The sequence below is a fragment of the Curcuma longa genome, unplaced genomic scaffold (assembly GCF_044706935.1).
Source record: "Curcuma longa cultivar G26 ecotype Majalengka, Jawa Barat unplaced genomic scaffold, ITB_CL_G26_1.1 contig_28149, whole genome shotgun sequence".
In the NCBI taxonomy this organism is placed as follows: Eukaryota; Viridiplantae; Streptophyta; class Magnoliopsida; order Zingiberales; family Zingiberaceae; genus Curcuma; species Curcuma longa.
The window spans coordinates 9,923-21,882 of record NW_027433628.1 but is presented as its reverse complement, the minus strand read 5'-3'; the positions used below and the strand labels follow the sequence as shown (position 1 = coordinate 21,882).

At 43.9% G+C, this 11,960-nt stretch overlaps 1 protein-coding gene across 1 annotated transcript; it reads left to right on the top strand.

Annotated features, from left to right (window-relative positions):
* The first annotated feature begins 10,072 nt into the window (after nt 1-10,072).
* LOC141819179 (uncharacterized) lies at nt 10,073-11,405 on the top strand. Its single transcript, XM_074706530.1, has 2 exons — nt 10,073-11,322; nt 11,384-11,405. The coding sequence occupies exons 1-2, from the start codon at nt 10,073-10,075 to the stop codon at nt 11,403-11,405; spliced, it is 1,272 nt and encodes a 423-aa protein (XP_074562631.1).
* The last annotated feature ends 555 nt before the right edge of the window (nt 11,406-11,960 follow it).

Genomic DNA, 11,960 nt, shown 5'->3' with positions numbered 1-11,960 from the left:
ATATTTTATAGGTTAAACTCTATGGACGTGCGTACAACGTGCTCGGCTTAGGCCATCGTGTTGGAAAATGACAGAAAACTATTCTAATAATTTGTAAAAAATTTATTAATATTTGCAGTTTATTTTGAAATAAAAATATTATACAAATGAAATAATATTTTAAAATTGAATAATGCAAAAGGAAAAAAAACTACAGTGGTATCTTGGAATGGGGTGTACCGGAATACTGTCATAAGAATGAACTCATCCCCTCGTCTAGGTTATACTTAGCGAGATTATCCTAATATACAATAGCATCCGGCTTAGCCCGAGCCTCCATCACGAGCTTGAACGCATGGAGGCCTGATCTGATGAATTTCTTCAGTTGCTTAGAATATCAAGAGTGGGAAAAGGAAAAAAGAAAGAGAAAAATAAAATAAAAGAAAGGAAAAATTAAGAACGAAGAAAATTAATTCGAATTTCTGACAGAAGCAAAGCAAAGGTCTTTTTTAATCGGTGATCCTTGACTTGGAGCCTTTATATAGATTTGACCTAGGTTACCTCGAAGAGATCCATATTAGCGGCCAATGGCTGTATAAATAAAAGCCTTAAAGGTACATCTCCACACGGAGCACCTTGCGTAAGGCCGAAAGCAAAAAAATTAGATGCGTGGGCGTTCACGTCGTGTACGATGCAGCTGGCGGAGTCACCGACGGTCATTAGCCTAAAATCCGCGAGACTCAGTTGGACCTTGAACTCTTGAACTCCAATAAAAAAATATTTGATTCATAATCAAGATCAGAATAAAAATAAGGATCAAAATAATTTAGAATTAAAATTAAAATAATCAAATCTTTTGAAATATTTGATTCATAATAAAAATTAAATTCAAAATAAAAAATTAAATTCATAAAAAAGAGTAGGGATTGAACTCTATCTAGATTGATCAATTCACGTTCCACTCTGAAATCGAAACCAGAATAAAACTTCTTCCAACCAAATGATTGGAATGAAATCACTCATTTCGATTTCGATTTTCAAACCTCCACTCTTCCCAACCAAATACTCTTTAAATGCAAGTCGATCGACTTGCATTTAAATATCCAATATGAGATTATTAAATATAGATCCAAAATTTTAAATTTTTTTAAAATTTCAAATAAAAAAAAATTACCAACAAACATTAAATTTTGCAAGTGGTTTCATGTTGCAACTCATCAGGGTATAGTTATTTTAAAAGATTGTACAAATGAACGAATGGCACCAGCCGATATTAACGAGTGAAATATATTTCATGAGGCAATATGATATTAACATCTTAGTTGCTCTAGCGTAATAATACGTTTATAACCAACAAGAGGAAATTTGACAAATGCGGAGATCATTGAAATAAGGAGTCAATTGCACCAATTCTTGAGATGCTTTCTCAAGTCATGCCATGCAATGAATAATGATGGAATATATTATAATAACTGCCGAATTGGTAATTGACAATCATATAGTTGTAATGATTATGGCTAAACATCATTAGTTTTGTTTCTCATTGTCAACAGCCTGGTGTCTTGGTGGTTGGCACCCCCATCCCACTTTGCGAGTGGCTTCAGGTGGCGATAGGTGCATAAATGTCAGTGCTTGTATTTGCAAGCATCACCAACGTGCGGGTCAAGAGGTCTTTTACACCTAGAATAAGTAAGGTGGCCCAGTACGCTCTGCGCATATATATAAATGCGAGGCAGAAAATATGGTTGGTGGCCGCCATTTTTTTTTACTTCTATTATTGTTTAAAAAAATAGAAAATATTTATTTTATTTTTTTTTAAATGAGTTTCCGCTGCTCTTATCTCCGCCACCCTACCTACTCAAAATCTTTATTGGATCTCTCTATGTTTGCGTCGAATACATCACTGTCATTGGGCATGTTTGTCACTGCAAGGATCCAGATTTTAAAAATTACCTCTCATGGATCTTAAAGCAAATAAAATAAATAAATAAATAAAATTTTGAACCTCATATATCCAGTACGTGAGACGGAAGAAGACTTCTGTTAGGAGTTGACATCTTTTTTCGAGTTCAACAAGGATCGAGAGATTTTGGCTCAGCGGAGCTCCAGATCAGGACTATAAATAGACCATCCCCTTCTCCTCTTAGCACATCAACCTAATTCCTGATCAAACCGTAAATCAAATTGATTAGATTTCTTTAATTTTCATTCATGTATTTCCGACAAGCTACCATTAGTTTTTATCGAGAAAGAGACCCAATCACTTTATCGAAGACAGGGTATGGCCTCTGAATCTTCTTCCCTTCTTCTTTTTAGTTTTTTTGATACTTTTGCCGGCTGAGTGGTCACCAAATTCCATGAAAAAAATCATTCCTTATTTTTTTTTTCTTTTTCTTTCCTTTTGCCAGGTAGAGCTACCTCACCTGACACGACCATGCCCGAGTATCCGACAACCGAAACCCCCAAGGGGTTTGTTGCTGTTTAGGATCACCACCATAGGGATGCCCGGTATAAAGTTTTTTTCCCTCTTCTGTTTCCATGGAGGAGAAGAAAAGAAGAAGACAAAAAGAAAAGAAGAGAAAAGAAAAGAAAAAAAAATTATCAAATCCATTGCTAATTTGGCAATCCATAATCAACCAACCTCATATATATATATATATATAGCCATATTTCATGAACTGCACTGATTCTCTTTTGCTGTGTGGTCAAGAACAACTATTCATGTGGACATAACAGAATTCACTGATTTTTTCTTGCTATGTGGTAAGAGAACTATTCGTGTGGACATAACAGAAGTCTTATAGCATTACTCCAGAGAATTTGACTGATTTAATTGAAAAACATATTTTGATAACTGATATGATTCCGTGAAATATCAGCGGTCAGGTTTTTTTTCCTTTTAAAACATCAATTTATTTATTATTAAATTCTTTGTGATACATGATGAATGTGAATTGTCTTAAGAAAAAAATGAATGTAAATTACCTGGGGGCAAAGAGACTACTAGAATGTTGTAGCTCCTTGCCTAGTGTGCTTTGAAAAGTGTGTTGATGAATGACTATGATCCAATCAATCAGTGAGACTTTACTATTCAAATATCTCTCATTTTTTATTTTATCTAATAACACACTTTCTTTTTTTTTTGTCACTCTTAAAGTCTTGTGTAAAGCGGGAGGAATAATAGAAGCATACCAGAAGGTAATTACCGAGATCACTACTATCATTTAGCAGTTTCACCGAAAATATAATGTGATAACGCCACCAAACTTAAGTTTGAATGGTTCGACCCTTTGTCACTTTCGACGGGGAGCAGGAAATTTCCATTCATGGTACTGATCCTCATTTTAACTTTATTAACTCGATATTCTTATACAGTAACTGCTAGGCTCAATTTGCTCTGGAGCTGGACTTTGGCCCAGGTAGGGAATATGGTATACGGTAAGAGGTTGGTCAGAGCTTCTCTTAATTAATATATATCATTAGAAAAATCCTGACTGCAAATCTCCGTACCTTTAATGAAAATTTTGTAACCTAGGGTGGACAAGTGACAGTTGGAGGGTTGGGATTTAACTTTGGAGTGGTTGAGATGGTCAATGGAGCAACGGCACTCATGGCAGGTCTTAACTTCGTGGTTGTTGTGCATAGACCTTGGGAGATGATATTCTCAAGGGGAAAAATTAATATATTTATCTTTTGGGTATTCGTTTTTTGGAAAAGGGCAGAAAGGATCCCGTCTCATGTAAGAGAGGCTTGTCTTTGGGATGCATCCCTGCAACCTTACATGGACCATTTGATGGGCAACCGAACCAGCTAATACAATGAAGGGCTCATCCTCCAAAAAAAAAAAAGAAAAGAGAGAATTTCTTTCTCTTCTCTCTATCTTCTCTCTCTATTTTCTTTCTCTATGAGTATTTCTTTAATTTCTCTCTCTACATCCCCTGCAACCTTAACATGGACCATTTGATAAGGGGCCGAACCTTAGACAACCGAACCAGCTAATACAATGAAGGGCTCATCCTCCAAAAGAAAAAGAAGAAAGAATTTCTCTCTATTCTTTCTACCTTCTCTCTCTATCTTCTCTCTCTATGAGTATTTTTTTAATTTTCTACCTTTAGATTTCTTTTCTCTCTTCATAGATTTTTCTATTTAGGGGTCTTATAGACCAATGGAGGATCCAGATTATCTAACCTAGATCAATTGGTTGATCCTAGGAGGAGTCTTGAACTCATGATGTTTTTTTTTTATAATTTTTTTATCCTTAATCATATATGATTTTTATGTTCGGCCATGATATATAGAGATGCAATTGTCCGCATAAGGATGTCAAATGGAACATCTTGATTTCGAGTTTGTAGATCAAAGAGTTTGTCGATTTTTATGTTTGGATCAATCATCAATAAAGATAAGGATTCTTAAAATTGATCATCTATTTATATAAAAATTATTTTATGCATCTGTGATTTCAATTTATGTATTTTTGATAGTACATGTTATATACTTATTTGTTAAGTATATATTTATGACTTTGTTGATGTTATGTATTACATATCATTGATCCTGATTTGGATGGATTTTGATAATCATGTGCATCAAGATATTTTACAAAAGAATGAAATTTTCAATTTCAATACCTAATAAGCTCGGTAATTGAGTTATGTGATTGAACGTAGAGTTATGGTGTTCTAGATTAGCTACTTTATTACTACCTTCTTATGGGCTTGAAACATGGCTGTAGTAGTTTAGGATTGAGCACTTATGATCTTTTGAACTAGCCATTTTATTTTAGTATTATTTATCATTGGCTTGAAATATGGCTATGGTAGTTTAAAGTTGAGCACCTATGGTCTCTTAAACTAGCTACTTTCTTAATACCTCCCATAGACTTGAAATATGGTTGTGGTAATCCATAGAGGACTAGCCACTTTGTTATCCTATATATGGATGGTTGTGGTAGTCCATAGGAACTAGCCATTTTTGTTGCCTTCTCCATAGGCTTGAAATATAACTGTGGTAAATCTAGAGCCGAGCACCTTGATATGATCAGATCCTATGAATTTTGGTTTCAAGATAATTATATGATTGACTTATTATACAAAAAGATATGTTTACTATGCACATTTTATGAATCATGATATCTTTTAACATATGATTTATACGAGTAACCATCATTATTATTTTTTCTCATTTATTATTATTATTGGTGTTGGTGTGTGAGAATTTTTACTAGACTATAAAGCTCACAATTCTCTCCTTCTTCTTTTCTTTTTCATAGTTACAAGAATCCTTGTACTTGACTAAGATTGGGATTACGATTTGAAAAGATTGATCAGATAGAACATTAATAATATCAGTTAGATGATCAAGTCTTATAAATTATACAAGGTTTTTATTTGTCAATATAGAAGATTTGTTATGAATTGAGATCGGTAATATTCATAGAATGTTGATGTTATAATGAATTTTAAAATCTTGCATATTCTTTAGGATCTTGTTTTGAGAAGTATGCGGCCATTATGTATTTGACCTGAGTGTTGGATTCGGAATGTAACAATTACTTCTACCTAGTTGATGGCTAGATCGAGTCTGTCACATGTCTCCTCCACTAGGTCCATTTCCTTTCCCTCATCTTCTCCCTGCTCCAGTTCCTCCTATGCCCTTGACGAGCTCTCCACAAGCGATGATGACAATATCGCCCACTAGCCTTGCAATCATTCGGATGGCCAATAGCTAGATTCTATCTTGGATATTGTCATCTTTGACATTGCTCGAACATGATCCATCCTCAAGATCCTGGGTGAATGCTCCAGCCACAAAGCTGTCAATGATGCTCGAGTTCTTCATTGGTTCCTCCTGGCACTATATTCCAACCTCAATATGGTCAAGCAGCTCCTCTCATTGCCAAACATATTTTCTATTGCTAGAAATTTGAGAAAAATAAAGATATATATTTTTTTAATTTTTTAAATTTTTAAAAAGTAAAATGGCAATGATATCAAATATAGTCTAAGATGATGAAATAGTAGAACCAAGTAAATTAGAATCTAATTCTGCTTTCAGTGGGTTTAAACGGGTAGGGATATTTGAGATAGGGTTGCCCCATTTGTAGCCCATTGCTCCTAGGCACTTTTATCAAAATAAATTAAATTAAATTAAAAAAATAAAAATGTAGCCATTTTCAGACTATTTGTTATCTATATATTACGTTCCTAGAATCTAATTCTTTACGCACCTACAAGGTTCGTTATGCACTCAAAAAAAATTAACCAAATTGCAAGCTGATTGCATGAATCTTGTCACAAGATCAAACGCCCGTATGTGGAACCATGCATGTCTTTTAAGAGAAATATCTTTTTCCTTAATCAAGGAAAAAACTACATGCATCTAACACCTGTACTAAAAACTATAAAACCAAGAGTTCTTATAGGAAACTATTTCCAATTCGCGCTGAGGAATTGTATCCTATGTTACGTACATGGCTGTACATCACGTCAATCATATTATCTCTTTCCTATCTAGGTACATAGCTAATTATTGTAGACCAGAAACGAACATGTTAGGTCTCAAGTCACAATCAAAAGCAACTAGTGCGAAGAGAACAAACAGAAAAAGCTGAGGGTACGGTAACCATCAGCCAAGCAGCAGCCTCACTATTGGCGTCCAGTCTTTGTAGCTCCCATTGGAAAAATGAGACATAGGGATGGACAAGTGACAAAGCCCAACATTTCTTGATATCATTAATGTAATTGCTTTAACTAATGAAAGTGAATGCAGTTTTCCAAAGTTGGTGAATATAGCGATGTTAGAAGTCAGTATGTAGGGATGTCAACGAGGTGAGTTGGTTAGGCTTGGCTGCATGTTCTTGGGTGTCATTGGGCCGATCCATGTTGTCATGCATGAACTCCTTGCCCTGTTAACGTCTCACCAACTCTACTATCAGAATCCGAGCAGAGCACGCATTACTGCTTTCTGCATGAACCCCTTGCCCTGTTAACGTCTCACCAACTCTACTATCAGAATCCGAGCAGAGCACGCATTACTGCTTTCTGTCTTTTTAGGTGGCTCTCAGATGCACTCAAAAAGGTGGGGCTTACTGATTTAATGTAATTGAATAACAATTGATATCAACGTTGGTGCATCCCACTTTTTTTTTTTAATAACTATAACTATAGTTCTCCAACCTTTTTTCAATTAGTTTATAGATCCTCATCGTCAATTATGCTTATTTAAGATTATCTCAAATATTTTTCCCAGTTTGGTCGTTTCCTTCCCCATCAATATCTTCAGCTTTCACGTTTTTTTTTATGATCGTTGCCACCTTAGTGGGTGTGGATGATTAGATGGGAATTAGGATCAAAAAAGGATTGGTATGATTCGGTATTGTTACATTAATATCCATATTTATTTTTTCCGATAGCATGAATACAAATATGAATATTAAACATATATTAAAATTTATATTTGTAGTTGTAAACAATGTGGATACGAATTGGATAAGTAGAAGTTGCATTTATTCTAAAAGATATGAATACTAAATAGTGTTGAACTATTTCGTAGTGAATAAGAATATATAAATTGAACATGAGCCCGGATTTTCCATTGTTATTTTGAACAAAGTTCAATAAGGAATTAATTTTGAGCATTGCAATTATGAAAGGTGAGGTAAATAAATGACTTGCAATGTTATGCTTGAATACAATTTCAAATCCTTGCATGGGATTGCATTTTATTAGTGGGTTGTTTTGCTTTAAAGCCTAATCACTTGCTTATATGGCTGTTGGGGGATACCCCCTGACCGACCGACTGCGACCGGCCGACCGACCGACTGGCGGCCCGACCGACCGACGGACCCGACCGACTAACCACGGCCCGACCGACCGACGGACCGACCGACCGGCGGCCGACCGACTGGCGGCCCGACCGACCGACCGACCGACTGGCGGCCCGACCGACCGACTGGCCCGACCGACTAACCAACGGCCCGACCGACTCTGGCCGACCGATCGACTCGGCGGATGCGACCGGCCGACGGACGCCATCGCCGACTGGGGCCATGTCGGGCGTATCCATTCCCGACCGACTAAACCCAGAGGTCTGATGGCCGACCCACATGAAGCTCGCCGACCGACGGAGGGGCCCGACGCCACTCAGCTGGCCACCGACCTAGGGTCGGTCGACTCCTCCAACCGCCGTACAGCCGCCAGACGTTGTCAGCTCTGACACGGACATGCGGCACAGCCACCTAGGGGCATTGTCCCGCCTAGGGCATGGGTCAACCCTGGTGATTTGACGGCCCCACGGCGACATGACGTTTTCACGGCGACTCTGACAGTCTACAGTGAGTTGACAGTTCCTCACTTGTCCGCGCCATTAATGACGGCGCCATACCGTGCTCCACTATATATACCGGGGAAGGCAACAGTGCAAGGGATCGATCCGCCCGTCTCTCCCACATACGCAGGCTCGCTCCTCTCTCTCTCTCTCTCTCTCTTTCTGAGCTCTCTGTCTGCATTTCACTGTTGCCCAGTCACCTCTCTGACTTGACCGTCGGAGGGTCCCCGCCGGAGCCGCCTCCGGTCAGTGCGGACTTCCTTTTGCAGGTGCACGCTTCCCGGCGATCGGGCGACGAGGCGATTGGCCGCAACAGATTGGCGCGCCAGGTAGGGGACAGCATGACAAAGACAAGAGCTCAACGATCGAGAGTCACTGGGTCGGCCAGGCGCTCTTCCCGCCGGGAAGAGGCCTCTCCGCCACCACCGGCGGCGGAGCCTAGCTCTCCGCACCCTGCAGTGACCACGGAGGCCCAGATTGCGGCCATCGTACGGCAGATGACCGTACTGACCGACGCAGTCAAAAGCCTCCAGCAACAACCGGCGGCCCGACCTATGCCTTCCAGGAGCAGCCGCCGACGGCCGCGCCGATCCCCGTCGCCTCCATGCGAGCGCTCCCAACAGCGCTCCCACGGAGAGGAGGAGGGGCGACCACGGCGCGACGACCGACGGTCCCAGCGGCCCTCTCCTTCCCCGTTGGAACGGGCAAGGAAGGAGAAGCGGCCGCGCACACCGTCGGCCTCCCTCTCAGAATCTTCCGGAGGCTCCACCCCTGGGGTCTCCCAGCATCGACGAGCGGACGACTACGAGCGACGGTTCGAGGAAATCGACCGCCGACTCGCCCAACTGCAGATGGACGGCCAGAAGTCTTCGAACGACGTCGACTTCCAGACCGCCCAACCTCTCTCCCGACTGGTCCTCGACGAGCCGATTCCCAGTCGGTTCAAGATGCCGCACGTGGAGCCATACGACGGCTCCACCGACCCAGTCGACCACCTCGAGAGCTACAAAGCTCTCATGACGATTCAAGGGGCAACCGACGCTCTTTTTTGCATCGGCTTCCCCGCCACGCTCCGCAAGGCTGCCAGGGCTTGGTACTCCGGTCTTCGATCGGGCAGTATCCATTCCTTCGGGCAGCTCGAGCACTCGTTCGTGGCCCATTTCAGCACCAGCCGAAAGCCGCCGCGAACGTCGGACAGCCTTTTCTCCCTCAAGCAGGGGGAAAACGAGACGCTCCGACACTTCGTGGCGCGATTCAACGCGGCCACGCTCGAGGTCCGGGACCTCAACGAAGACATGGCTGTTTCAGCCATGAAGCGGGGCCTGAGGTCGTCCCGATTTACTTATTCTCTGGACAAGACCCTCCCCCGAACATACGCCGAGCTACTGGAGCGCGCATACAAGTATATGCGCGCGGACGAAGGAGCGTCCGACCGACGCTTGGTCGAGCCCAGAGGCCCGAAGGAGAAGCGAAGAAAAGGTCGGGAGCCCGCCGAACCAAGCAGGCCCCCGACCGATAGTCGGCTCTCTCCACCCCGACAGATCCAAAAATCGCCCCGACGACAGACTCCGAGGCCGGTGCGTCCCAGGTATGACTCCTACACTCCTCTCTCCGCTCCCCGTGCGCAGATCCTGATGGAGATCGAAGGGGAAGGAATACCTGCGACGGCCTCCGCCTCTGAAGGCAAAGGGCCTCGACCATCGGAAGTACTGCCGGTTCCATCGGAGCCACGGCCACGACACCGAGCGATGCATCCAGTTGAAGGATGAGATCGAAAATCTCATCCGCCGGGGGTATCTCGGCAAATTTCGAAAGGGTCCGCCGACCCAACCGACTTGCCGATCGACGCCCCCAGCCGACTGAAGAGGCGCCGACTAACCAGCCGACGGCCGGAGTCATCAACATGATCTCCAAGCGGCTGGGACCGGGGACGTCTGCAGGAGGGGAGCCGACGAAAAAGCCGCGCCCGGACGACGTAATCACCTTCACAGAAGACGACGTTCGGGGCATCCAGACTCCCCACGACGACGCTGTTGTTGTGTCGGCGACAATAGCCAATTATGATGTAAAACGAATTTTTGTTGATAATGGAAGTTCGACAAATATTTTGTTTTACTCGACCTTCTCCCGAATGCGACTGTCGACTGACCGACTTAGTAGGGTCTCCACGCCCCTGATCGGCTTTGCCGGAGACACCGTCACGACAGAAGGAGAAATCACCCTGCCCGTGACGGTCGGTACCGAACCACGGCAAAGCACGGTCTCCCTCACTTTCGCGGTCGTCCAAGTTCCTTCGGCCTACAACGCCATACTCGGGCGACCCGGACTGAACGCCCTCAGGGCGATCGTCTCGACGTACCATCTCCTTGTTCGATTCCCGACCAAAAATGGAGTCGGAGAGATGCGCGGAGATCAACAGCTCGCCCGACGATGCTTCCAAATCTCCGCTCAAAGCGACGAGACGAAGGATCCCCTGACAATCGACAAGCTGGACCAACGGGAGGAGGAAGAACGGGGTTCGCCGGCCGAGCAGCTCGAGGCGATCCCGATAGGAGAAAATCCCGACAGAAAAGTTTGGGTCGGGTCTCAATTGCCCGACACCGAACGACACCGACTGGCGGAGCTGCTGACGGCCAATGCCGACATATTCGCTTGGTCGGCAGCGGATATGTCGGGCATCCCTCCAGAAACAATGACTCACCGACTCAACATCGACCCGACGATGAAGCCGGTGAGGCAGAAGAAAAGGTCCTTCGCCCCAGAAAGGCAGAAGGCCATCGACGAAGAAGTGGACAAGCTACTCGAAGCAGGCTTCATTCGGGAATCCACGTATCCCGATTGGCTCGCCAATGTCGTCATGGTCAAGAAAGCCAACGGGAAGTGGAGGATCTGCATCGACTATACCGACCTCAACCGAGCCTGCCCGAAGGATAGCTTTCCACTTCCGAAGATCGACCAGCTGGTGGATGCGACGTCCGGATTTCGACTGCTCAGCTTCATGGACGCCTTCGTCGGGTACAACCAGATCCGGATGGCGCCTGAAGACGAGGAGCACACCGCGTTCGTGACCGCCAAGGGCCTCTACTGTTATCGGGTGATGCCCTTCGGATTGAAGAACGCCGGCGCCACCTACCAGCGACTCGTCAATAAGGTCTTCAAAGACCAGATCGGGCGTAACATGGAGGTGTACGTGGACGACATGCTGGTAAAGAGCACGCAGATCCCGGACCATGTTCAGGATCTCGAGGAGACCTTCCGCACCCTTCGACGACACCGAATGAAGCTCAACCCGACCAAATGTGCCTTCGGGGTGACCTCGGGGAAGTTCCTCGGATTCCTCGTTTCTCAGAGAGGGATCGAGGCCAACCCTGAGAAGATAAAGGCAATCCTCGACATGCGTCATCCGAACACCAAGAAGGAGGTCCAACAGCTGAACGGAAGAATCGTCGCTCTTAGCCGATTCATTTCTCGATCGGCTGAAAGGTGCCTCCCGTTCTTCAAGACCCTGCGTCAGGCGAACGGTTTCTCTTGGTCGGATGAGTGCGAACAGGCCTTTGAAGACCTGAAAAGGTACCTGGCTTCCCCGCCGCTGCTCGTAAAGCCGCAGGTCGGGGAGACCTTGTATCTCTACTTGGCCACATCTTCCGAGGCGA

What these genes read in the sequence shown, in the direction of transcription:
- LOC141819179 (XM_074706530.1), top strand. Translation starts at nt 10,073, where the DNA reads ATGAGATCGAAAATCTCATCCGCCGGGGGTATCTCGGCAAATTTCGAA. An exon ending in TTCATGGACGCCTTCGTCGG is followed by an intron (nt 11,323 to 11,383) that starts GTACAACCAGAT and finishes GTGACCGCCAAG; the next exon opens with GGCCTCTACTGTTATCGGGT.